Raw genomic sequence first — 27,572 nt, 5'->3', positions numbered from 1 at the left:
ATCAACCTAGAATCACCTAAAAAAAAAAAAACACCAGCCATGTGTATTAAGAGTTGTAAAACTAATTATACAGATAACATATTTACTAAAAGCAAAAAGAAAGAAGTACAAAAAAAAAAGTGAAAAACCATAAATAAGCAAATTTAGAAGGAATATAGGGACATAGGGTAGTTATGATAAGTAATTTAAAAAAAAAAAATTCTTAGAGAGGTAACTTTGCAAATTGAGAAGGACATTATGGGAAAAAGCAAATTTATCATCCAAGAAGCCCTTTCTCTTTATATATAGTATTATAGATTTCACATTGTTTACCTCATGCTTATATTAGAGTTGATTAAGCTGATAAATTATAGATTAAATGTGTGTAAGCGCATACTTGGCTCTGTTGCTCGTAAGCTGATATAGGATGCAGTTGCAAGCATATTTGTTCAAATACCATCGTGTATGTCAAGTTGGTGCACAAATTTACAGAATTGAATCTCATCTACATTGTTGTCCCGCAATCTTGATAATCAAGGCAAGAAAGTCTTCTTATTGCATCCTGATTTTCTGATGCTACATTGGCCAATGGCCATCAAAGAGTTTGATTGGTGTATTAACACAACAAAAGTAGCCTTATTATTCTGACAAAATAAAACTATAATAAATTACAGAAGTCACAAGCCAATAAATTACAAGATAAATGATTGGCAGAGAAGTAGAACTGTAGGACATTTATTGATTGTAAAATATTGAATAATTATGTAAATCCCCAGAAAAAACAAACATAATGTAAGCAATTTTCCTGTACAAAAGAGAGAAATTTCTATCCCTCAACCAATATCAAGATGATGAACTTTCAAAATTCCACATATCTACAACAAAGAACTTACTACAGACAACAACCCTCCAGAAGGAGAAACAGGTAAATGCTAAAGAAATGAAGGGCCACAGCCAAAAAAATTCCAAGCCCTCTCCAAGCTAAACTTACCTTAAAATCCAAAAAATTATCCCCCCAAAAGGCCGAAAGCGATATTAAGTGTTTTGTCTTTCTATTTGATGGCGTAGGAGCACGTACACACTGCTTCCAGTCCTTCCATAAATAGTAAGGAGAAACTTGTCAATGCCTGAAAAACTCCCGGCAAACCAGTCTGTATGTTGTTCAATGTCATCGCTCTAGTTACCTCCACTGCTTTAGCATGTTTCATCATCTCGTCTTCTACTCGCCTTTGGCAAGCTTGGAGCTCGGATTTTTTCTCAGACAGTGGATCACGTGCATCAAGTACCTGTCCATTGTCGGGTCCATCCGGGAAATTAAGGCCTACCATGGAATATGAGTTGTAATACTTCTTCTCAAGGGTTCTGACAGCCGTAGATTTCTTCTCAAGTTCTTTTGATATGGATTCTGTTCTCTTTTGGATCTTAAATTCCTCTGTTTGTTTCGCTGATATCACATGAACAACATTAACAAAGCTTTTCATGGCTTCTGAAGTGACGGTATCAGGAAGACGATCAAGGGCATTTTTCCACTCATCAAAAAAGGGATAAGCATCTGAGTGCTCCGGCATCATGTTAGCGGATTCGTGGTCAACAGGAAGAAGGCTTAGCTTGAACCAACCATGAAGAGAACGGACAAAGTCCCGTTGGAATTTAATAAGGCGACAGAAACTCGAGTGCCAGGCAGAGACAGCTGATTCTAAATCCCGAGTTGCTTGCCGATGGAGTTCAGAGGTTGATTCCCCTTTTGCTATACGGTTTATCAAGCCACGTACTTGCTGAACAATTTGATTCTGAACTTCATGGAACTGATTCATTGATCTCCACATGTACATCATCCTGCATTCAGCGAAGTGGGTTTGTGTAAGCACAACATATTAATATCAAGCCATTCTAATGAACTTATATTGCTAGAGCTGCAGAAAAGAAAGACCATAACATTTCAAGGAAGTGAGCTCATTACGCCCTAGGGCAAAGCAAAGCTGATAGTGTCAAGAATCATACCTTAAAAAGCATTGAATACAGAGAACACCAGCTTAGACCATATTGCAATATGTGCAACTACAGCACTACGAGTCTCCAATTTCGGGTAATATTTTACAAATTTTGATCAAAGATTTTGTAAAATATTTACTCCAATCCAGATCTAATCCAGTACAGTAAGCTAGTGAAGTTCTAAACTTTAGCAGGCAAGCATGGTTTTAAAAGAAGAATGGGACAGCAGACAGAGCCCACATAGAGTCTATGAGCTTCAATTTGAATGAAAAAATAATTTCCAATTAATTCTAGTAAAAAATTTTCTATCATAGTTAATCCTTTTAGTGTCTGTAGCAACTGCCACTAACTCTGCAATGGTAACCTATCTATGCCAGAACCCAACTGATATAATGGGATAACAATCCGAACTTTTCACCAGGTACCCTAATCTATCCTTCCAATCCGTCTACATAAAACTGATTAGTTCCCGTGTTGAAGTTTAACAAGCCACAAAAACCACCGGGGTTGTCATCATAATTGTCAATGATATGCACCACTACATTAATAGATCCAATGACAATCATGCTAAAGTGCAAATTAATGAAAATCTGCATATCTATACTCATTATTTGATCATGACAATTAGGGGCCTACAATGCTATTTTTCGGACAAAACATCATTGATCAATATAAATATCCATCCCAATTCCCAATATGCTCAAACAGTGCAAAAAAATACTGAATGATCAATACTTATGTCTCAAGATTATACTCTAATTAGATCCAGATCTCACTATTACTATTAACTAGGTCCCATAAATATTAAAGCAAGGACACCAACAGCAGTCACTTCAACCAAAATAAATCGTTTCTAGATTGGCTAGGAAAAAACAAGGGTGGGCCCAGACACAATAAAAACAATCTACCAAATGCCACAACATTAATCATATCATGAAAGAACTTGTATTTAAGCCTAAAAGGGCCATGTTATGAATGAACTAATTGCTAGGAGGCGGCCCAATAGGACACCAGGACACCTATTACTACAAGATGGTTGCAAGTTGCAAGAGCACATGGTTTTTTTCCTGTACTTTTTCCATGCCACTTGCCTTGACAATTCCACTCCCCCCCCCCCCCCCCCCCCCTTTTCTTTTTCTTTCACACTCGGTAGAAACAAGAGTGAATTGTTCCCTCTAATGACATTCTATGTCAGGCAGGAACCAGCATCAGCATGAAATGATGCAGGAATATAGTGAATTGGATGATCAAATTATCAAACTCCACCGACTTGGATGAGGAAGCTTAAACCTAATTTTTCTTCTAATTTTCTAGCTACCCGGGAAATGCAAGGTTGCCCCTAATACTAATGGAACAGAAATTCCAATTTTCAAAACCACCAGAAGGCTCAACATGAATGTGTCTGCACAATGGCATGAAAGTTACAGATAAGTAAAGGCTGATCCAAGGAGAGCAGATAAAATGATTATGCAATGAATCTGTTACTGATAGAAGATTCTAAACTAGTAAGGTGGCACGGTTAGTGGTATTGTAGCATTAAAGTAGACTAGGTTTAGATTGAGCCATAATACAACACTCATTCTGGAGCAATATAAACAAATTAAAATTTAATAAGCAGAAATACATTCAATTGTCAATTACATAATGCTTACCCATGACAAAGTTCAACGAGTTGTGGGATAAGATCACTGTCCCTTAGTCCAACAATGGCGGAAGATGTCGTATTGACAGCTTGTGAAGTCACAATAATTAGAGATTGCAGTCTCTTAATTGAAGTCTTTGTTTTGTCCAACTTGACCTCATCACCTTTGTATTCCTGACTCTGAAGCGTTGCCAATTTCTTCTCATGCTCGATCTTCACACTTTCTCTAGCCTGCAGCTCATTCACAGCAATAATTAGAATTGCATCCAAAACTTAAAACAATATTAACTCAGCATTTTTTATAATCAAACTTGACAAGTGAAACCATTTTTCCAAGATTAAATTTCCTAATTAATCAACTTCATGAAGAATAAAACTGGGGTTACAAACAATAATATATATATATATATATATATATATATATATATATATATATATATATATATATATATAAATTCAGAAATAAGTCTTCTCAATGTTCTTATAGCATGCTTATATTGAGATTTTCTGCATCATCATAATAAACCACACCAAACAAGCAATGACAACTGAATAATGTCAGCATTTGAACATAATGCCAGTCTCCACATTCCAATACTTTCTCCTCCTCTACCCTCTTCTAATCCTCAAAAACATTGACACGGATGGTTGGAAATGATCCACAATGGGATGCAATCTAGCAACAACATCCCCGTCAACCAAATAGCTCATAATCATGACTCACCTTTGTTCTCTTGGCATGTTAAACAGCAATAAGTCTAAAAGTCATACTTTCCCTGTGTCAATCTGACTGTCCTAATTGACACATTAGCATATGAAGAAGAAACCAATTGCAGTACATGGTTTTAAATGAGATAATGTGCTTTACAGGCAAAGAGAAAATAGAATTTGGGCCAGATAACTTAGAACCGACTAAAACAAAATAAAGTAGAACCATCTCGAAACTGAAGGGAGTATCAAATTCTTTCTACGAGAGTCTCCAAAATGGAAGGGACCATTGCCTAATAGAGTTAACTAATAAAAAGGTATGGTACACAACATCCGAAAAAAAATAGAGGCAAAACTACGATAAGCACTCCCATCTTAATCACTTTGTTTTAGCTAGAAAGTGAAAACAACTGTAAGACAATTCGCTGGGATCAGAAAATGGGTACTTTAAGAAAAGTGGGATCTCAAAATGTCAACATCAAACACCACTGGCCATGTTAAACCGTTCACTCTCTCAACCAGGGATCCACACAAGAGAGAAAGCAAGCATTTACAGGTAAATTTAATCTTACAGGAGCTTTATCAAAAAGCCAGAAAAAAAAGGCAAAGATAAAGATAGATGTACAAGTGTTCAATAAAGCAATATATCATCACCTTGACTTCTTCATAAAGCTTCTTTTCCCAAGCCAGAAGGCGTTCCAATGTAGAGCAGAGACTCTTAGAACCTCCAGTTGCTTCCAACGCAGTGGTATCAAGCCGATACTTCACAGCCAATGGAGGCTTTGAAGTCCAGCTCGAGCTTAAGGTACTCAACACCCCACTTGAATGATATACAGTTTCTGCAACACCCAACAACAACAAATATAAATGCCCAAATCCACAAAATGTATCTGAAAACAGACTGATTCACATTCTAAAGCACCACTAGTCATATCCATCATCCTACAATTCTATTCCATCCACTCCAACAAACTACTACATATCCACAATTCTAATGCATCACCATTTACCAATCTGTCCAAAATTCAATCAAATTTACTTCAGATCACAGGCAACAATATGATTTTATACTATAAGATGCCAACAATATAATAAACAAGTGTAAAAATGGTTCAAACTACTTACATATTGGATCACAAGAAATCAATTATATAATCTTCAAACAAAATTAAACAACATAAAGATGCAAAAAATAGGATGAACATACTCTTCAATTGTCTAAAACTGCGATCAAGCTGAGCTCTACCAGTCTCTAACATCTCAGAAACCTGATCACCAGCAGCAGCAGCTTTATCAAAATACTCCTTAAGAGAAGCCACAATTTCCCGAAGATCCTTATGCCTTACAACAATCCTCATCTCTTCACTCCCACAAACTTCTCTCCCATTATTCTTCCAACTCCTCGACGACGAAGCTCCATCCTCAGATCGCTCCTCCACCTTCTTCAATGGCGGAGCCATCCCCACCGGCTCGCTCCGAACCGAAGAAGACCCGAAATGGGACCGGGTTCGAAGCTCGGAAAACTCTGATCTTGTCTCCCTTTCATCATCCCCATCTCCATCAATATCCCCATCATCTTCCTCCTCATCAACATCGTCCGAATCAGAGGAATTCGAACTGTAATGATCACCCCACTCACTGCAATGAACTTCCTCCCTTTCCCTCTCACTCTCTCTTTCTCTCTCCTCCCTTTCCTCCACCCCACCACCAAAATGACGATTCTGCCCTTGGTGGTTGAAACCCTGGTGAACATGGTGGCTTGAAACGGTGTCGCTTTTAGCAGAAGGGTGGAAGAATTCCGAATCAGGAGGAGATGGAGGAGGGTAGAAATTATCCCAATTCCAAACGGAAGAAGCCTGAGAAGGGGTAGAAGCGTAATTATAATTAGGAACACCGACATAAGTTGTCTCCATTTCTCCCGGAAAATCGAATTTTCCGGCGAATGATTTAGGGGTTGAAGATGAAACACTAGAATCCGACAAAATATGGGGCAATTTCGGACCCCTTTTTACCCTCCCTTTTTCAACAATATTACCAGATTTAACACTCGAATCAGACAAAATATGGGGAACTTTCGAACTCCTGATCGTCGGAGAAAACTCCGTCGGCGGAGGCGGCGGTTGCGCAACCGGAGAATAGGGGACAGTTTTGATCGGAGGAGGAGGTTTAGGGAGATGGGTAGCAGAAGAATTGGAGGAGAGAGAAAATGACGATTTGGGTATTGAAGGAATTCGGTTGTTCTGAGAATGGTTGAGGAGAACAGAAGGGGTTGAAGGGGAGACGACGAGGAGGGGTTCGCCGGCGGCGAAGTCGGTGAGAGCATCGCCGGTGACGCGGAGTGAACGGCAGTAGTCGGCGTGAGCGGCGGCGAGGTGGTGGCGGGCGAAGACGGCGTCCTTGATCAGTCGCCGGCGTTCTTTGCAGCGGCGAACTGTGTCTTCGTTGTCGAGCTTTGAAGCTGTGCACCCCATTTTAATGGCGGTTTTAGAGAGAGAAAGTGGAGGAGAGAGAAAGGGTGTTAGTAATGGCGGTTTTGGAGTGATTTCATGGTGGTTTTTTTAGAGAGAGAAAGGACGGTTGAAGAAGGAAGGAAGAAGAAGAAGAAGAGTGGAGTGCAGTAGAGTAGAGAGTAGCTTACTGGTAATAACTAATAAGAGATAACTGTTGCCTTTTTCTTTTTAATATTTTATTTTTTTAATCATAAAATATACTTGTATTTATGACTTAATTTTACTACGTATTTATATTTATTTTTGATAGGACATGTCTTAATTGACTTTTCTATACGAGTATAAAGAAAAATACAAAAGAAGAGAGAGAGAGAAAAAAAAAAAAAAAAAAAAAGGTGATAGATGAGGAAGAAGAAAGGGGCAAAGATGATAAACTTTTGTCATAGCTTTAATTACGTGGTTAATCGAGAGTGATTGTGGGAATTTAGAGTTTTATGGGAAAGTTTATTTTAAAGTTTGTTACTCCATAATGTTTTAAAACATTGAATTGGTAATTAGTTAAACATTTAAATCAAATGAATTTTTAATTGTCCAAAATTCAAGAGTGAAATTATAAGTTTATAACTAGCAATTTTTAGTAACTTCTTTTACAAAGTGTAATTGTAGATATCTTCATGATATTTAAACATGAACCATTTCATCATCGACTCAATTTAACTTACTCCATACTTTTATTGATTTCAAACAATGCTTTGTAAATAATTTTGAGTTGCCTCTTAAGATTGGAGGAAAGTTTGTGTTGGGGGAGTAATGAATTATGTAAAGGTTTAATTTTTTTGTGTAATTACTTCGTATTTAATTTACTACCGAGTAAGGAGTAATATTCTTCTCTCCTCAAATATCCTTCTCTTTTAAGCCTCAAATTAAAGCAACTTTGTAAAAAAAGAAAAAGAAAAATCTAATAATACACTTTTCCTCGATCAAAAAACACAAAAGCAAAAAAAACTCTATATACTTTTTCGAAAAATACAATTAGATGCACGTAGCCTTGTACATCACCCTTTTTCCAAGGGAATACACTTTTCTATTTACTTTTTACATTTTAGCACAATAGTTTCTTCCAACTTTCCTTTTTTCGATTTAACAATTCAACAAAATCAAATTAATTAATCAACAAATTAAGTGATTAAGCTAGACGTGAAAAAGACACGCGGATTTAATTAACAGAATAACAATAATAATTAATATTCTATGCACTAATTTGGAACAATATTGTTGCTTATATTTCACCTAATCAGAGACGACAGTCTTTGATTAAATTAATAATTACGTAGTAGTAAGGTAAAGATAATTTATAACTTCATAAATTTTGGTCGGCAATAGTTAATTAATGGTTAATGATATAGTGCAGATTTTATCATAGTAAAATAATTATAGGGCTAAGTTATGGAAGGCTGTTTGTAGCCTGTTGGTTTGTATAAAAAGATGATTCTCCTTTGTAGGAAGGCTGTCTTTTGTTTGTACATTATAGGTATTTTAAAATTAACTTAGAGGTTCCAACTTCACTAATTTTTTGCATAGTAATGCAAAATACTAAAATAGGTATATGTTGAGTCCTATCCATAAAATGAAAATTTATGTTAAGGACTCGGTGTATGCCTATTTTATAATTTTATTATATTACCATAATATAATATTGCTACTCGAGTAAAGAATATATGCATGTGATAAATAATAAAAAAAAAACGGTCATATAGGTTAATAAGAGAGATAAGATGTTAGAGTTATTACACCAAATTATTTTCGAGGATGTCAAGTGCTTAAATCAGTTAATAAGCAAATTACCCAATCTTAATCAAAATCTAAAGTTCAACACCTTAAACTTAAAAAAGCAACAAAACTTGTTAAAAGAGCTTTCTACTTAATTAACATCTATTTCGACCAAAATTCAGAATAGTCAATGTCTAATAAGCTTTAAATTACCGAGATTTTTGCATTAAAAAAAAAAGTGTGAGGACAAAACAAATGTGTTGTTGGGCAGTGCAATTGAACCCAGGTTCTGGGTTATCTATGGCAGCATGGAAAAGAACACCTAAGCCCTTTTCACACTACATTTCACAGTGGTAGTTTATTTAATTAGTGCTTAATTAAGCTACACGCTTGTGTTATTTAGTGTACCTATACGATAGGGACATATGAACATTCGGTCCAAAATAAATTAAAGTACAATAAAAAGGGTTTAGAAGCCAAAAATTGGGAGGTATATCAAGAAAGCCTACAATTACTCCGTATATATTTATATTGGATAACTCGATAAATCCATAGCTTATGGAGTTATGGGATTGTAATTAAGTAATTAACACATTACATGCCAAACTTTCCAATATTGCTTTTTTAAAAAAATAATAATAATAATAAATCTGTCTTAATTTGGAGAGGATTCATTAATTAATTAAAAGATTGATCGAACCACTAAGTTTCGTGTTAAGACATTGATTAAAATTAGTCACTAGAACACCACACTTCATATATATAATGTTAAATTCGTATTATTAACTTAAGAAGTGGTTTTAATTATAACATTACTTGACATGTTATTGTTAAATACTTCAAAAGTAATATAACGTATCTTTTTAAGAGAGAATCAACAAATGTGACAAAGTTCATTCAACACATGCACCGTAAAAAATACCGAGTAACGTAGTAGACGTCACAAACTTGTCAATCTCCAGCACCGAGCAAGGAGCTATCCTAAACGTCACGTCCTCCATGCAGTGCAACAGCAACATGGTAGTGAAGCAATAAAATATTTTTTTGAAGCAATAAATTAGTGACACACCTCATTGTAATTGTAATTGTAATTGCAAATGTAAAATAAAGTAATTCTGCGGCTATTTTTCCTCTTTTAGCATCGAATAACTAGTTTCCTTTTTGAGGAAAAAGAAGGAAAAAAAAAAAGAGAGAGAGAGAAGTGATGGGAGATTAGAAAAGAGACCACGATTAGATGTCTCAAAATTCTAAAAGATTAGTACTATATGACAAACATATTAAGAACAAATACTTCATACTCTGTACTATACAAAGTATACACAAACAATATTCCAAGCATATGACAGATTTGTACCTGAATATTAACAATAAAATTTCGAAATGAATTATCTTATACAGATAACAAACTTTATATTGCTCCGTAAAATATTAGCACAACATTTTTAATCACCTTATTTGATAATAAAAGTTAACTAGAAGTTTATTTTTTTCAATTATTGGAAAAGAAAACTAGGTTAGACCATACCCACAAGCCAACCTATAAGAACATCCTTGTAGGAAAAGAGTGCCTTTTAGTTCGCTGCTTAATTTGCCTCTTGATAACAAAGGACTTTGCTAATTACTCCGTATATGAGTGTCATTAACCTATTACTCCGTATGAAGTAGACCCCTTCACTAACTTTCTCGCTCTCGTTCTCACTTACTCTCATAATATGTGTGTCCATAGTCTAACATGATGAATTTTCACGGATGGATTATGGATAGTGTAGTTAAACACTCAAAATTTGAGTCAAAATTGAGTCCAACCGAAATTCGAAGAGCACTGTACTGTCCTCCAAATATTCCCTTAATGTCCTTTCACACTTATAAAGGAACAACGTTAACGGTGGAAAAGGCTCTTTGTAACTTTATTTTACCCTCATTTTTCAGTAATCAGACCTTTTTTTTTGTCCTGGACCATCCACAAATTTGTTGGTTATCCTGTTGAATAACTCAGACTTGTGAGAGTATCCGATTCTTTTCTTTACAAATAGTAAAACATTCATGTAGGAAACTAATAAAGTTGGTTTCTACCGTTACATTACCACTACATTCACTTTATTCAGTTTATGAGTTTCCTTTAAAGTAAAACAAACTCTTGTTATACATGAAATAATCACCAAATTTCATACTCCCTCGGTCCAAAATCTTATCGTCACAATGCTGATTCAGAGTACACGAACAATAGGGACTGTAAAATCAGTACTCACTACGTAATAGATTAGCTATCGAAGTATAATATCAGCCCTCCCCACCCCCAATGCGCACACATACACCACCTAAAAATCTTACAACCACACTTATGCTTATTCTTAACCCAATAAACCACTCATAGTGCAATAAGCAAATGGCTAACCTTTCACTTATTGCTTATTCTTAATCCAATAAACCACAACGCTAATATGAAAAAAAAAAAAAAAAAAAAAAACCTTAATAGTCTACTGTAATTGGAGTACTAAATGTATAGGTTCACACCCAATTATACGCACACAAAGTAGTTGAAGCTAACCTAAAATCTCATGCCCCAGTCTAAACTCAAAATAGGACTAGGAAGTAGGAAGGACATCCCAAGAACCCAAAACTCAAGGCATTGAATTTTCATACCCTTAAATTTGGGGATTAGCAAAACCCTAGGATAAAGTAGTAAAATTACAAGCAAGACAGTTAAAAGAATAATAAGATAAATTATTATAAAGCTTCGAATCCAATGCATAATCCAAAGTTAAAGTAAATACGGAGTATTAATCCAAACAATATTTTTTCTTCTTCTTCCTCAAAAGGTTAACCCAAAATATATATGGTCCACTTAGCTCAGTTCAATTCAGGAGGAGTCCAAAATTTCCAACATGATACAGGAGAATACCAATATTCAAATCTTCTGTAAAAGAAATCTCTAAGTGGGTCCACTTTATTCTATAATTTCCATGAACATGTTCCCACTTATCCTGAAACTAGGTTGCTAATTCAAAGTTTTTCAAAATAAAAGGATCAAAATGTTAAGATTCTAAGGTACAAACTGTTAAGTGCTTAATCAAGTACGAGTTTTTCGATATGTCGTCAAAGTATCATTTCATCATTTGAAAATACTAAACACGTTACACGTCATGTAAATAACCTAAACACAAGTACACAACACTTTTAAATGAACATTCAGATTTTATTGAAATGACTGCTTTCTGATTTCACTCTTTTCTCCCATCTACCTTACGAGGATAACCCGCCACCGATAGAGGCTTTGGGGCCATGCCTTCAGATGGAAATCACTATGGTGTATCAGTTATCGGAAAATCTATTTCTCTTACTCTTCCTAAGCTTATTCTAAAAGCAGCACAGTCTATATGAACACCCAAGGATTCTTTTTGAAGAGAAAAAAAAGGATAAAAAATTTCTACTAACTATTATGAAAAAGAGTTGCCAAGAAAATAACAGCTTGTGAGTCTGTCCTTACTCTGAGCGTCTTTGACAAACCCTTTGTAGCGCACACTGATGCAACGGACCATGCCATAATCCATTTAGATAACTATATAGCTCAAAGGAGCGGTCGCATGGAACGAGAAAGGAATCTAACTAGCAAAGGCATCAGATCTTTTTTCTCATAAGATCCAAAAAATCAACCCGTCCCACCACTATACCTTCAAATCAAATGCTAATCCTCACAGATATTTTCCCATCTAACTCGCCAGGTGCGGGGTAGTTTTCAGCGAGATATGAGAGTAGTGCCTAGGAGAATCAGAATTCAGAATCATATCCAATCAAATAATGCAAAACCACAAATACAACAAAATAAGGCCACCATCAAATGTGCAATAATCAAACACACGACCAAAAACAATGTGCCATTTGGGTAATTATGAAAGCGGAAGAATTCCAGAACCACCCAAACCAATGGCATACTAAATATTAATCACCCAAGAGAAGCCAAAAAGGTTAAAAAAGAGGGGTCAGATTAAGAAATAACAAAGACCCAAACAAAGTCCCCACAAGTCCATGGGTGACACCAGTTATGTGGTTAAAGAAAGGTCCCTACCACGTTCATTTGCGAAAACAGCTAAGCAAAAGAATAGAAAGTGTAGATCTTCCTATAAGTCAAACATCATACATGGACCACATTATAGTATTATACTACATGTTATCATCCTTTTGTAGACTAGTGCTGAAGTTTTTTTTTTATTTTTATTTTTTATATTTCTTGGGTTTTCATTCTCAGTCTAATCTAGTGCAAGTTGGGAGCAAATTAACATGCACATTTCATGAACTTCTTCATTGTACCAAACTTACTGAAACTGATTATGAGCTTGTGTAGTTGGCATCCTTGCTTTTGATCATGATCCAGTTGGAGTGGAACTAGCTTTTTTCTCATCGTTCTCGTGAAAGCCGTAATTCTGAAATATGCCCTGAAGCATGATTTTGAGAAGGCGGGTAGGTCAGATAATTAAGCAGCAGAGTAGTAGTACACTAGTACCTGTATTACTGTATATGATTTGCTAGATATGTTGTACTACTATGTATATGTGCAAGTGTAAGGAACATTTAAGAAAAGAAGAAAAATATTAGTTGAAAATGGGTGAAGTAATCCCATGCAGTCGTGCATTTATTTTGTCAGATTCTCTACGTACAGCTATCAGAAAGTGATAGTTGAAGGCCGACCAATTTTTTATGGGTTTTTATTTATTTTTTTGAAAAATGTACAGGCATTATCTATTGATAAATATAACACGTCCAAACTCATTCTGTGAGAACTTGGATGGTTGGTACAAGAACATACCAGAGCATCATTCATAGCAAGAGCAACACAGTAGTGTTCCTGTAGAAGAAATTGAGAAAAAGTTTGTTAGCTATCATAACTATGGCAAAATTCTAAACCTCAGGGACACCTACAGGGAAAAAAGCAGACTCTGGGGGTTTTCGAAAATGATACTCCGTGATAAGAATTTTGAAAATAATATCCACGGAGCAACTTCTTGCAGTTGAATCCAGCACATGTACTGAAACATGGATCGAGATATTTTACCACCCAGATAAACTCAGCTTAATGCAGTCAGCTGAAACCATCACCAGACTTCAATATTCTACCAAGAGTTTACATCCAAGTGGATCTTAAAAACAGGCAACATTTAGTTTAGTAACTTCATTTTGGTTGAAGTGAAAGTACTAAAGATAACCACCTTTCAATTTATGCGCACAAACTAATAAATAGAACCTAAATTGTCACATGCTTTTGAAGATCATGAAAACGCATGCCAAGCATAAAAGGGTAAATAGAGTTGTCTACAAAGACATACTCTTGGAAACCACGAACTCAAGTCCAAAAAATGATATATATCATTCATCTGTTTAACTTTGTAGGCATCCTTGATCCATAACTTTCATGTGTATGGCTAAATGTGTGTGTAGAGAAGAAATTTGTTTAAGCCAAAGAGTAATGTTATCAGACATTTGGGACAAAACTAAAAACATATAGCATATTAGTTACTCTTACCCTTTTTTTTATTCTGTTTTTTATGAGTATTAGAAAACATCATTAGCAGGACAACATTAAGGAAATTTATCCCATACATAAACGTTGAAGAAAAGCCCTCATGGTCAATGGATGAGTAGGTCATCACTTAAGGGGGACCAAATCAATAGCCCATCTCTTATGGCATTACATCATAGAGAATGGTAAAAAATTTGACCATACCCCCCAACCCTGAATTCCTCCACCTACAAATTTCTTCCTCACTGCCACTTAGTTCTACCTAGATTTTCATGGTTCACCCCACCTTCATTTCCAGGACCACCCAATACAGGCCGCTTCTCACCCGGTCACCCCCCCCCCACCCACCCCGGCACCCCTCAAACCCCAACGTGTCCAATTGTCCATTATAGTGCCATACAAGAAACAAAGAAACAGACTCACTACATATAGCTCATTTATAATCTTGGTCTAACAAGTTTGCAAACCGATAGCAAACAAACTCGATCAAAGCTTGTGAGTTTAAAAAATAAAACAAGCTCAGACAAATTCAATACATCTAGAGCAAGATGAGCTCACTTATCAAGATCAAAAGCACTAGCTTTTATATTGAGGCTCAAGGGGAAGATGGTTCCACCCAACTTGTATGTTTAATTAACAAGGACCATAATTGACATAATGAAACAACGAAATAAAAACTTGCCTGCATCATGTGCCACTCCTCAAATTCATCGAATAACTCCAGGCGCTCAATCCTAAATACAATATTACGAAAGAGAAACTTTAGGTGGGCTTACCTGGGAAGGGTGCATAATAAGTAAAGCAGGTTAATGAAAATTAAAAACATTAAAATGTGTAACATAGAAGTCAGAAAATTAAATACTATTAACCTGAAAAGGCATTCTAGATAAAAGAAAATATTATGTTATTTCTAAATCCATCTGAAATTTCAATATCCCGTAAACAACATAACTACAATTCAGTACACCATGATAATATCGAGCTATCACCTCCTTGACAAAGCATAGAATTTATTCACTTCTTTAACCAACAAGAAGATATTGCACCTTCTGATCTGCAAATGCAAGTAGGTATCCAAACACAGTATAACCTTTTCCAAATGACCCGGCTTGACAATAACATTACTACCACATGCAAAGTAGAAAATGCGACTTCATTACAAAAGAAGTTATAAAGAATCTACCTGCGTCTTTCTTGGGAATCTATAAATTCACTGTAAACTCTCAGCATGTCCCAAGCAGTAGCCCTCTGAAACGTCGCATATATTTTAAAATATATATTCAGGAAAAACAAAAGACAAAATACATAGATAGGGTACACCAATAACAATCAAAAGCAAAGAGGCAAGCTTAGTCATTGTATATCATGTAACTAACCACATATGTGGAATTCTAGTAACAAAATTTCAATAATTCTTCATTAATGTACCAAATTTTTAAATAATATGGAAAAATAATATTTTGCTACTTGTGAATAATTATATATAATAGCCAATCTCATCAGTTGACTTTAGATGAACTATCACGTCCAAAGTACCCATTACCAGCCTAGGATTACACACTGCAGGCTTTACTCATCTTCGGGTATTGTTCCTTAGGAATGAGTTGCTTTCAGGGGAATATCATGTGATACAAACTCAAATTCTCAAAAAGACATCCCATAACAAAATTATACTTTATAAGTGAAGTAGCCAAGTAATTACATAAAGTACAAATTATACCTGCCATCCCTGATCAAGGAAAAGCCTTTCTTTCGCTTCCAACGTTGGTGTAGCATGTATGCCTAAGAGCCCACAACCACGGCACTAAAAATAAAAAAATAAAAAACAAGAGATTATCATACACTAATTAGTGGAAGACAATACAAGCTGAGGTAAAAATGGAGTCAGGATTTGCAAGGTAAAGCCAAAATCAAGTGCAGATACGGTAGCATGCAGATAGAAAAGGACTTGAAAAGAAAGATGTAGTAAATCATATTGATCTCATAGAAATGAAAGAAAATTTGAAGTAATATAGTCATCACAAGAAGAGCAGAAGATTGAAAAAAAAAAATTGTAAAAATAATTACCTCCAAGTTAAGAATCATTTGCTCTCCAAAAGCATCATCCGGATGAATCTGTAAAAAACAAATACAGAAATAAGCACATTGTACAAAGGGGTGACTCCAATAAGACAAACAGCTGTAAATCAAGGATGTATAACCTGCTCATATAGGAAAAATACAGCTGTGGAAAATGTTTTTGCAGCCCAACCAACTATAGAACGGCTGGACTCAGGATCCAAGTATATTAAAACGCACTCTGCAATAATAAATGTTGGCAGACTGATATTGTCATCAGAAATAAGCATTATCATCTAGCCACATCTTTGCTAAATTAAGCAAATGTATATGGATGACAAATTAAATTTGAAGAGAGTTGGGCGACCACACAGGGGAGCATGGATATATTCAATCTGACCAAAGAACTAGTTTATTTTCATCTGGCTGACAACAAAAAAATTGGCACACAATTTCCCCTGGTTTTTATCTTGACAAATTTTCTGTCCATCCTCTACTTCTTAAGAAGCTAGAACCAAATGTTGAACCCGTAGAATTCAAAATATAAAATGACAGAGCTTGCAGAATGAGAATCATACTTAGGATATTAACCCTCCTCCTATCCTTAAGGTCAAGGAAATACAACTGCTGAACCGGAGGGGAGTCCACGCTTCACCAACTTTAACAATCACTTACTTAACAGAACTAATGATTAAATCCTTAGTGAAACAGAAATTTTCATGCATACCTGGGATCAAGGTTAGCTAAACCTATTACAGCATTTAAATTTTGAATGTCCCTCAAATCAACAGGAAGAAGTTTGTAATGATCTCCATGCACTTCTCCATTTTCTGCACAAGCCAAAAGATATCAAGTCAGTAGCAAGTCAATTTCCAATTAAGCGGTCGCAGTCAGGCAGGCAGGTTACTAGGTGGTACAGATGGAATCCTCATAAAACAATCAGAATACTTCAATTCAATTGCAGTAAGTAAACAAACGAACATTAAACCACCATGCAACACGTGCGCGCGCGCACACACACACACACACACACAAATTAAATTATAAAAAATGACCCACAGGCCACAGGGGTACAGATGCCAGCACTGAAGGATCTATTAAAGGCTTAGAGCAATAGGCACTAATGAAGTATACATATAACACCAAGCATGCGCCTCTAATTAAAGTGTTGATGATGCCATTTTAAATCATTTAAAAAAAAGGTAATCAATTGCATGCTATCAAGCACAAACATAAGTAAAACTAGAAGCTCAGTAGGACTACATACACTAGTGTCAAGTGTTCTGAATCAAATGAATTGATTGCTAAGGCATGTTGACTTACAGAAATCAAACAGTAGTTATAAAAGTCTAACCTCGTGAAATCGAAGCTGTTGGACCAAGTTTTTCTTTCAGCTCATTGTAAAACTCAATTAATGCAGCCTTCTTGCTAGTCACCTAAAGATTAATATGCAATATGACTTCGTAAGTTCATATCGATCCAGAAATGAAATAAAGCAAACATAAATTTTCTACAGATATTTGGGATCCCATGAAAGTTTACTAAACAGAAGTCCCAGAAATATCAAGTATTTTTATATGGTAGCAAAAGTGATCTATCTTCTAAGTATCTGTTGCCAATTTGAATGCCTATAAGTCTATAACTCTATAAGTTCCCACGACCTTGACAATCTTGCTTGACAAGTAGATAATAAAGTATTAAACTCTCCCACCTTCACCCACGCATAAAATTGGGGTGGGGTGGGGTGGGGGGGTTGGGGAGTATAAACCAAATAACTATTACTAGACAAATGCTAAAGCAAAATTAAAGCATCACAATTTTACCTCCTTAAAATCCAGCTCCACGTACAGGTATGGTGCCTTTCCTTCCGCCTGTTAGAAAGAAGCATAGCACATGTATCAATAACGTTCCTACTAGTACAATAAAGACAATCATAATTATTAGCATATCATGTCAAATGGTCTAAACAAAGCTAACTATGTGACCTTAAGGCTGAATCTTGTATCCATTTAAAGCAACGTATCATACTATGATAATTGCCACATGTAGCAGTCTAGTTGATAATCATTAGCTTCAAATTTTAGAGTTATATACCAATGTGGGAGTTATGAATTATAGTAGCAACCCAAGAACTAAGAAGCAACCAAAAAAACATGTGTGATGTATATTTGGTGATGGGGGGGGAGCCTACTGCCCAAATGAACATTATATAAAATCAATTATAACTCTGAAATCAGTTCTAACTTAAAATAATACGCAACCAAGAAGTTCAATAACGAGGTTACGAGGGATCATTTGAGGGTTTAAGGGATAAAAGGAAAGGAAAAAAAAAAGGGAACCCTCTTGCTTGAAATGCATAAAACATCTCATAATATATGGACTAATACATGTATGCAACTCCAGGTTGAGGTGGACTTTGAATATAGGAAACCAGAAAAGGAACAATTGCTGGTAAAGTTCTAGCATCCATTTCAAACTACAAGATCATAAAGCAAAATGTACCTGCAACTGAAAATATGTTGTATCAAAGCCCGCTCCAAGTGATAGAACTTGCTTCCTATTCTGATCATCAGTGCTGAGAAACTGGAAAAGAAGCTTCCGAAGAGCAGCAAAACGGGCAAAATAACCTTTAAAGGGATAAATACATAAATTAAAATTAAAATTAAAAAAAAAAAAGAGTTAGGTGGAGAAACATATCGCAACTGTCAAATATGAAAAAACTTATTACAACTAAGCCTACCACGATTAATTATAGGAGATCTCCTTACAGGCCTTCTCACAAACAAATGGATGTAGTCATCTCTCATGTATCCCTTTTTTACACAAGACCTAAGACAATTATTAAGGAGAGGAGTAATCAGATTCACATAGAGCTAGGTTTATAACAAACAATAATTGCAAGTCACCTGCAGGTCCAGATTATTTCCTTCTAAATACAAAATTAAAGTCTACGCATTCATACAGCACAAAATAGTAAATGTTCTTTAGGTAAAACATATATACAGCATAAGTTAGTATGGTTCACAAGCAAGTACATCTCCATGATGATAAATTAAATTACTCGACTAACGACTGATGCCCTCTTTGGAGGAATTGGGGTAATAATGATGAAAAAATGTGAAGATTGAAGGCAACATAGTATTTCTAAAGAACATGTGGCGAACAACTTACAATAAGTATTATCTTAACCTTATCTAAAGACTTGATAACATACAGTTAAAATCTACACATAAACATATGAAGTAAATTATTAGATTCATATTGGTACTCAGCTTCTTAAGCGAAGGATTAGTTACTCTTTTAGCAGTTGAAAGCTGTCGTTACCTTCAAGGACAATCATATTTGAAAATTACAACAAGGGCATCATGATCTCATTGTTTCTGCAAGCCTTCAAAAGTTAAAAACACAGTCTATAACATATTCCTTTTGCATGTCATCTAAATCCTCGTAAGTTGAAATACTCACTGTTCTATCTTCTTTTTCTTTCTTCCCCGCCCATCCCAACATTAATATAACCAATTAATTTACAAGCAAATTAAATCTGAAAAGCTTTCCTCCATTCCTCTCACTGCAGCCAGTCAAACAGCAACCTCTTGTTCACACAATTAGCAAACATTAGCCTCACAGCTCTCAATTACCAGACACAGCTTAATTTCTATAATTCTGTCAAATAAGAGACCTTGCTAGTTAGGAGCCCTTGCCACTAATTTACTATCATATGCCACATTGGAAAGTGCAACCTCCTGAGTGAATTACTCTTAAAATTTTGATAGCGTGCCAATTAACTTCATTCATATACAGGCCCTTGATTAAACACTTCCCTCTTTACACACTGCTGGGCCCAAATTCATGCATGATGCATTGCCTCCTCGTTAAAGTGAACGATGCAACGCCTGCAAGGGCTGAAACTCCAAACAATGGATCACACATTCTCGGGACTAATAACGCCTCCTTTATAACTGGCAACCCCGTGTTAAGAAATCAGTAAAGCTCCGCCGCCCCTCCCCATCTCACCCCCAACAACCCCCCCCCCCCCCCGTCCCTCTTTCCATCAAAAAACCAAGCCACAACAAGGCCATTATCTCTAAACCCAAATTTCTTATCGTTAGTGTCAATACATCAAACACGATACCCGTGAATTTTCGTAGCAATAGAGTTGGGTTCTCAAATTGCAGTCCCCCATTTCAATTCTTACAGTTCCAACCATCTAAATTAGGTGTAAATTGCAAAATAAAGGCCAAGGTGGAAGAACATAAAAAATAAAATCGACTCAACACATACGCAAAAATTAATCGATCATCCAAAACACATACAAATAACATAATTAAAACCGGATCAATAATAAACAGCAAAAAAAATCCCAGAAAATTCAATCTTGCATCATGAATAAAAACATGCATAAATATTGCTGTAATCGTAAAAATCAAAAAAGGGATACAAAGAGGTATCGCTCACAATTTGCTAGCAGAAGCGTCGTCATTGGTGGCTTGAACAGCAGCAGTGTTGCTGCTTGCATCTGCTGATTTTGTCGCCATTTTCGTCCTTTTTCAATCACTCAGATTGATTGAATCAAAATTATGAATAACAACAGTTCGTGAAAAAAAATAAGCGGTACGCAATTGCTACTTTGGTTGTATATCCGTTTTTTTTATGTTCTGGTCTAACTTTTGTTTACCTTTTGTGAAGAAAAGAAAATGATTTTAGCATATCAAAATTGACGTTGGCATACAAACTTTGATTGGTCCCTTAAAATAAGTCAAATTTTTTATTATTTCTAAATAATATAAACTTTAGGGGGTGTCTACTTTAAACAAATTATTTAACCTACAACCTAAATAACCGGTTAATTTTTTATTTTTTTTTTTGGTAAATAACTTCATTTAATAATGTACTTAACTTTTAATAACAATTTGATTGTTAATTAACAATTAAAATATTTTTATCTTTCAAAAAAAAATAATTAAAATATTTTAAATGTTTTCTTAAAAAAAAAAAAAATAATCTCCCCCACCACTCCACCAGCCACCACCGGCGCCAGCTCCCTCCCAGCCTCTGGCGCCGTCTGCGCTCAAAACCCACTCCCTTGTGCCAACGCCGGCCTCCCCTCCCCCACACTTCACCCCTTCCCTTCTTCCCGCCGTTGACTGAACCACCAAACTCCTTCCCTCGAACTCCCCCTCCCTGCAAACCATCGAACTCCCACTTCCCGCAAAACCCCTGAACTCCCTACCAACCCCAATCCCGGCAACGCCCATCCTCTCCCTCGCCGGACCGACGCCCTTCCCCTCCACCCCTGTTGCCAACCTTCGCTCCTCCCCTTCCCCCCGAAAAAACTTTTCCAAAACCCCACGAAACTCCCTAAAAGTTCCCTCCCTCACCTCTGAAACCCCAACCGTCCTTCCTTCCACCCTCGAATACCCCAATCGCTAGGTTTTCAAGGGTGAGGAGAGGGCGATTTATTGGGGTTTGGTGGTGGGAGAGGGAGTATATAGCGATTTTCATGGGGTTGTGGGAGTCGGGTGGGTAATAGGAGGGGCCGGATGCTAGGGTCGGCTTTTCCGGCGCGAGGAGTAGGCTGTGTCGCTGGAAGGTGGTCGGCGGAGGGCCTGACGGGCGGGAAGAGGTGCTGGCAGCCTTGGCAGGGAGGGGAAGGGGTGGATGAGGGGGTTATTTTATTTTTTCGAAAGTAATAATAATAATAATTAATATTATTACCTATTAAAAATTAAAATATTAAATAAAAAAACAAATCAAAATTTTTAACCCAATCAAACATTGACACGTGTCTCATATACCTATTAATCAAGTCAACAACAGGTCATAACTTGTTTAAAGCGGATGTCTCAAAAAGTTTTTATTATTAAGAAATAATCAAAAGATTGACTTGTTTTTGGTGGACAGCTCAAAGTTTGTATTATTTTTGACAATTTTTCCTTAAAAATATCCACCCGTTCAAAAAAATTCATTATTTACGGAATATGTTGTACGAGTAGAAAATTTGTCAAAAATCATCAATAACATAATACTAAAAACACCGGAATGACACATGTCACTTCCTGGTGTCGTTTTTTCCCACCAAAACCCACTTTTTTGAAATAAATATATTTTAACTTGATTATTCTTTTTATACCTTTTTTTATTGACGGCTTATTTAAGACAATAATTACATATGCTTCCTTCGTTCTTTTATTATTGCACCATATAGGTTGGCACACTTTTTTTTGGTAGTGGGAAAAGGGAAGAGAGAAAGGGGTAAAATTACAAAGTTATCTATGTAATGTAAGCATAAACTAAAGAATCAAGTGGCAAAAGTAAGGGTATATTGGGTATTTGTAGTGTGAACATAAATATTTTATTTCCTAAAATAGAATTGGTGCAATATTTGTGAAATTTTCTTAAAAGGCAAGTGGTGCAATAAATAAAAACCGGAGGAAGTATTTAATTTCTATATTATAATAGAAATTAAAGATTCTTTTTAGTAATATCAACATTATTTGCTTAAGATGATTTTTTTACAATAAATTATCAAATGGATTTAATTTATAGTACGAAATAAAAAAAATATATTTACATTATATTGCATCAAATTGATTTTAACTCATAAATCTATAACTATAAGTCTATAACTATATATTATATTATACTAGATGAAGCACGTGCAATGCACGGTTTGTTTGAATTTTTTAAAACAAAATTTTTTAATTAATGTGCTAAAATTGGTTATATATTTAGATAAAATTCCTAACATAAAAAGATAATATTTTATATTTAATTAATTTAAATTTAAAAATGACATTCGCCAATTTTGCTTACGTGGCATTTGAATCATATAATTATAATTTAAATTTTAAAATCTCATTCGCCAATTTTGCTTAAGTGACATTTGAATTATTTAATTATAAAAGATTTTAATAATCTCTTATTTAATTGGCTACTACTAAAATTTATAATCCTACATAGCACACGAAGAAAATTAGATCCTATGAGGCTATCTAAAAACTCGAGAAAAAACTCCCCTTTTATATATATATAAATATATATATATATATATATATATATATATATATATATATATATATATATATATATATATATATATATATATATATATATATATATATATATATATATATATATATATATATATATATATATATATATATATATATATATATTAGATTATATTAAAGGTGACACCAGGAATGACATGCATGTATCATCTTCTTTTTAAAAATTTCCTGCCATTTTTTTTTTTTTTTTTTTTGGCCAAAGGTTCCTAGAGAATATTTATACTATGCAATAATATTTCCCTAACTAATTGGTATTTATATTTCATTATTCAAATTATACACACTCAACAAAAATATTATTACTTTAATTAATACTATGCAATAATTAAACTAATAATAAACAATGAAAGTTAACGTGCATGGCACGGGAACTAATCTAGTTACTTATTATAACAATCTTATTGTGAGAATCATCTTTCTTCAAAAAACGTGATTAAAAAAAAAAAACCTCTTCAATCTTAAAGTTGTTATATAAGAGAAAAGGTAAGATAGTAAGAGTAGTACTAAGTATTAAAGAATATATAGAATAACAACTTAAAGAGCAACGAAGTATTACTTTACTTCTTACGGAGTATGATTTTTGTACATCATACGTGGTGAATTTGCATGGTATTTGTAATAGTGAAAATTAATATTGCATTTGTGGGTTACACCCTTAGGCCATAGAGGTGATAAGAAGGGTTGTTAGACATGACAATCTTTTGTACTCCCGACTGTACCTTCCTTTAGGTACTCCCAGGGGCATATTCGTAATTTTCTTATTAGTTTGCTTGGCTGAACTTCCTTCCTCTTCCGTCCTCGGTCAAATCAAACTTCTAAACTCACTCGCCAAATCAACTTCCTCATCTCATGCCAAATCAAACCAAATCAAATATTCCTCATCTCATGCCAAATCAAACCATATCAATTTCTTGATTACTGACAGAATTCCTACAAGGGCTACACCATCACTGTAACACCCTAGAAATTCCTTTTTTTAAAAATACTTATTTTGCCCTGTTTAAAATTTTAAATAGGAATATCTAAGACATTACCGCCACCGTGAAAACGGCTTAACCAACTATCAAAGACACACAGCGGAAGACTAATTTCAAAACAAGTCAACTTGAAAAGTCAATCAATGAAAGTAAAGTCAAACCAAAGTCAAACAAAGTAAAATAAAATCAACCTACAACTTGGAACCATTATAGGCCCTTCTTAAAACCAAACCAACTTCAAAACCTTTGCATTAGTCATGCATAATAATAATAATATCATAAATAATTAAAGCATTAAACACATCATATACTTATAACAACTAGCATAGTTCACTCTTCACTCATGCCCATTCATGAACATGCTTCATCACCTGAAAAGCTTCTCTCTACTTGTTTCCACTACTCTCCATTAAAAATGGGTCATCCTAGGGCCAAGATAAAGACAAGGCCAACAAACACACAAAAACACACAATCAGCAAAGCTGAATACATAAGCGCATTTAACACACTAACATGCAATTACCTATCAACACACAACTTACCTTGTTGCACCTGTTTTTCAAGCATACAACATTCAACAAAACTTCTCACTAGACAACTACATAATTTATTTAGTGCTGATTACGCATCAAACGGGTTTTTTCCACTAACCTCCCCCAAATGAATTGAGGTTACTGACACGGGTGCTAACCGTGCCAGCATCAATAACCACTCCTAAGTGCCGGAATTCCTGCGCATAATAATAATAAAAGGAATGTACAGCCTCATGTACTCCAGTAGAAGTTATGATCAAATATAAAGTCACATAACTCCCCCCATATGTTCATACTCAAGGTATATACGTTCCAAGAGTTTTGGTGTGTAATCTCTTTCACTTTACGTTATTTACATTTTATTAAATCTTGTGATGACTCTCAAACCATAATCATTCAATCAACAATAATTATTCAAACAATCAAACATACCAATTTAATTCTTGAATAATTAGTGACCACATAATATTTAATGTTGAACCCCTTTTTAATTCTACCTCGGTGCCAATGACACCTTAAACGCATAAAGCGCCACAAATCCCATCCTTCGGTATTAAAAACACCTTAAGTGCACTAAGGCACCAACATATAATTTATTCCTCGTGTACATAGACACTTATATAGCGTCTTTCCCATGCTTAAAGCATCAATAAAAATTATATGAACCATAATAAAATTCTCTTTTGATATTCCAAGCTAAATTAAACATTTAGTTTAATTAAACATGCTCTCTATCATGCCATAAATAAAAGTGTGGTTCATATACAATATTCCAAACTATAATTTTCCAAACATTAATCCATCACAAATAATTCATGCTTCAGTATTCAATCACCAATAACAACTAATTCATAATTTCCATTCCAAATCTAACATGATACTAATGTAATCAATTAAACACATTTACCATGCTACTACATCAATAAAATTATGCTAAGTACGCGAACGTACCTTGTATACGATCTTAAAATCGCCACAACTAATAGAAATCACTCACTTCGAAGTCTCCTACAATTTAAAATCATAGAAGAGTATTAAAATCCTCTCTACACAAATTTCTAGCAATATATACTATTATAAAACCCCTCATAATTTAATTAAAATAAGCTAAAATTATATTTAAAACATCATACTTTAATCCCAATTAATGGGTAATTGAAATTCCTTAAAGAAACTTGATTTTTAATGCACTACCAAAAATTCCAACATTATATTTTAATGAAAACTTGCTGTAATTAGGCCTTAAAACACTTTAATCAAAGATTTAAACCATTGTATATCATAATCCTTCAATAATTAATAATTCAAGAACCTAGCGTTTCAAAAATTAGGGCTTTTCAATTAAAATAAAATCTAAAAATAAATTTACATGATACTCATAATCAAACATCAAAAATCAAATCACAAAACTTATAATTAATAATTAGATCTAGGATTAAATTATTTTTTTTTTACAAAGATTTAATTTATTTATTTTTATTCAAAAAGAGGTAGCAGCCGACAGCCAGCTGGCGGCCCACCGGTGGTGGTGGTGGCCGGCGGTGAGGGGGAAACCGAAAAGGGGAAGGGAAAAAAAGAAAAGAAAAAGAAAAATAAAAATAAAGAGAAAGGGAGAGAAGTTTACCTTGGGTTTTCTCCACTCTGGGCAAAGTTTGATTTGCCTCAAGTGTTGAATATTTATACCCCTTCTCTAAAAACCCTTCTCCCTAAACTTTCCTTTTTTTAATTTTTCCTAATCCCTTCCCTAATAAAACTTTACTAAAATAAAACTTTCTTAAATTAAATCCCAACTTAAATAAAATAATTAATTAAATAAACTTTCCTTTTATAAAATATTTCCAAACATATTAAAATGAATAATTAAAATACTTTAAATAAAACATTTCAATTTAATTAAATACTTCTCAAAATACTTATTTTAATTAAAATACATATAAAAATACGAGGTATTACAATCACCGACGATTGTGAGAATGTTAACGGTAGCTTGCCGGAGCTCCACGTGTTCTTTTACGCCAGAATGAGATCGACGCATGAGTTTCAGATATGGTAGATCGTAGATGAGCTTCCATAGCTGAAGCTTGACCAATTTGGAGAAAAAGAAGGATCAAGCTGACTTAGAAGCTGAGGAGAGAGAGGAAGGTAAGGGAGAAGTTTTAGAAGAGAGAACCAAATTTGATGATAATTGGGTTGTCGAAGCAATTACAAATAAGAGGATTAAAGGAAGACTATGATGATGGGTTCTTCAAGTTTCATAAAGCTATTTACAATACAATTAATGACGATGAAGATCAAATGATGTTTTGCTCATTTAATCAAATAATTATTTTCTCATTTGTTGATTAAATGAGCAAATTACCCCATGGTATATATAAAAAATTCTGAGAAGGTGTGGATTAATTACCTTACTTTTCGACATTAACTAAGAGTTTCAAGTATTGAGCTCATCCTATTCTATCTCCACTCTTTTTTCCCTCCAAATCTCTAAATTGCCATTTTCGTCCAAATCTCCTAAATGGCCAATTATATATAAAACCCTAGCCAGAGGAGAGTACAAGGATAAAGGAGATAGTGTATCTTTATCATTACTAACATGTTTTTAGTGTGGTAGATGTTGTGAGGGTCAAAGTAGGAGCGTGTGACTTAGGACTACGGTTAATACACGTAGATGATCTGATTAGGGTATTTAAGAGTGAACGTAAAGAACATTTATATGTATATCTTAAGTTATCCCTCACTCTCAAGCGAACAAGCCATCAATGTTCCAATATTAAACATTAAATATTACTCCGTCATTTAAATAAGTTGATTAATAACATGCTACTTCATTCGTCCCCAAAAGATTGTTGACTTGGTATATTGCATTTTTAGGGCCAAA

At 34.7% G+C, this 27,572-nt stretch overlaps 2 protein-coding genes across 2 annotated transcripts; both read right to left on the bottom strand.

The window, feature by feature from the left end:
• Positions 1 to 686: 686 nt before the first annotated feature.
• On the bottom strand, positions 687 to 6,874 carry LOC145586681 (nitrate regulatory gene2 protein-like). The gene is made up of 4 exons (XM_081643574.1): positions 5,529 to 6,874; positions 4,976 to 5,160; positions 3,624 to 3,844; positions 687 to 1,815 (listed from the first exon to the last, which is right to left on the bottom strand). The coding sequence occupies exons 1-4, from the start codon at positions 6,790 to 6,792 to the stop codon at positions 1,032 to 1,034; spliced, it is 2,454 nt and encodes an 817-aa protein (XP_081499700.1). The 5' UTR covers positions 6,793 to 6,874; the 3' UTR covers positions 687 to 1,031.
• Positions 6,875 to 12,507: 5,633 nt separating this feature from the next.
• LOC145585560 (leucine carboxyl methyltransferase 1 homolog) lies at positions 12,508 to 21,365 on the bottom strand. Its single transcript, XM_081642262.1, has 13 exons — positions 20,570 to 21,365; positions 18,855 to 18,943; positions 18,617 to 18,741; positions 17,938 to 17,985; positions 17,469 to 17,550; positions 16,842 to 16,944; positions 16,258 to 16,378; positions 16,124 to 16,171; positions 15,777 to 15,860; positions 15,240 to 15,304; positions 14,739 to 14,790; positions 13,346 to 13,384; positions 12,508 to 12,974 (listed from the first exon to the last, which is right to left on the bottom strand). The coding sequence occupies exons 1-13, from the start codon at positions 20,647 to 20,649 to the stop codon at positions 12,903 to 12,905; spliced, it is 1,008 nt and encodes a 335-aa protein (XP_081498388.1). The 5' UTR covers positions 20,650 to 21,365; the 3' UTR covers positions 12,508 to 12,902.
• Positions 21,366 to 27,572: the final 6,207 nt, after the last annotated feature.

Source organism: Chenopodium album, chromosome 16 (genome assembly GCF_948465745.1).
Source record: "Chenopodium album chromosome 16, dcCheAlbu1.1, whole genome shotgun sequence".
Taxonomy (NCBI): domain Eukaryota; kingdom Viridiplantae; phylum Streptophyta; class Magnoliopsida; order Caryophyllales; family Amaranthaceae; genus Chenopodium; species Chenopodium album.
The sequence above is the reverse complement of the archived record's forward strand: the minus strand, read 5'-3'. Positions and strand labels throughout refer to the sequence as shown.

Bases quoted from the DNA above. Each gene is read 5' to 3' on its own strand.
- LOC145586681 (XM_081643574.1), bottom strand. From the start codon at position 6,792: ATGGGGTGCACAGCTTCAAAGCTCGACAACGAAGACACAGTTCGCCGC. The intron at 3,845-4,975 runs GTGATGATATAT...AATGAGCTGCAG, and splicing joins AGCTTTATGAAGAAGTCAAG to GCTAGAGAAAGTGTGAAGAT. The intron at 1,816-3,623 runs GTAAGCATTATG...CGCTGAATGCAG, and splicing joins CTCGTTGAACTTTGTCATGG to GATGATGTACATGTGGAGAT.
- LOC145585560 (XM_081642262.1), bottom strand. From the start codon at position 20,649: ATGGCGACAAAATCAGCAGATGCAAGCAGCAACACTGCTGCTGTTCAA. The intron at 15,861-16,123 runs GTAATTATTTTT...TTTTATTTTTAG, and splicing joins AAATGATTCTTAACTTGGAG to TGCCGTGGTTGTGGGCTCTT. The intron at 15,305-15,776 runs GTATAATTTGTA...GCGACGTTTCAG, and splicing joins TCCTTGATCAGGGATGGCAG to AGGGCTACTGCTTGGGACAT.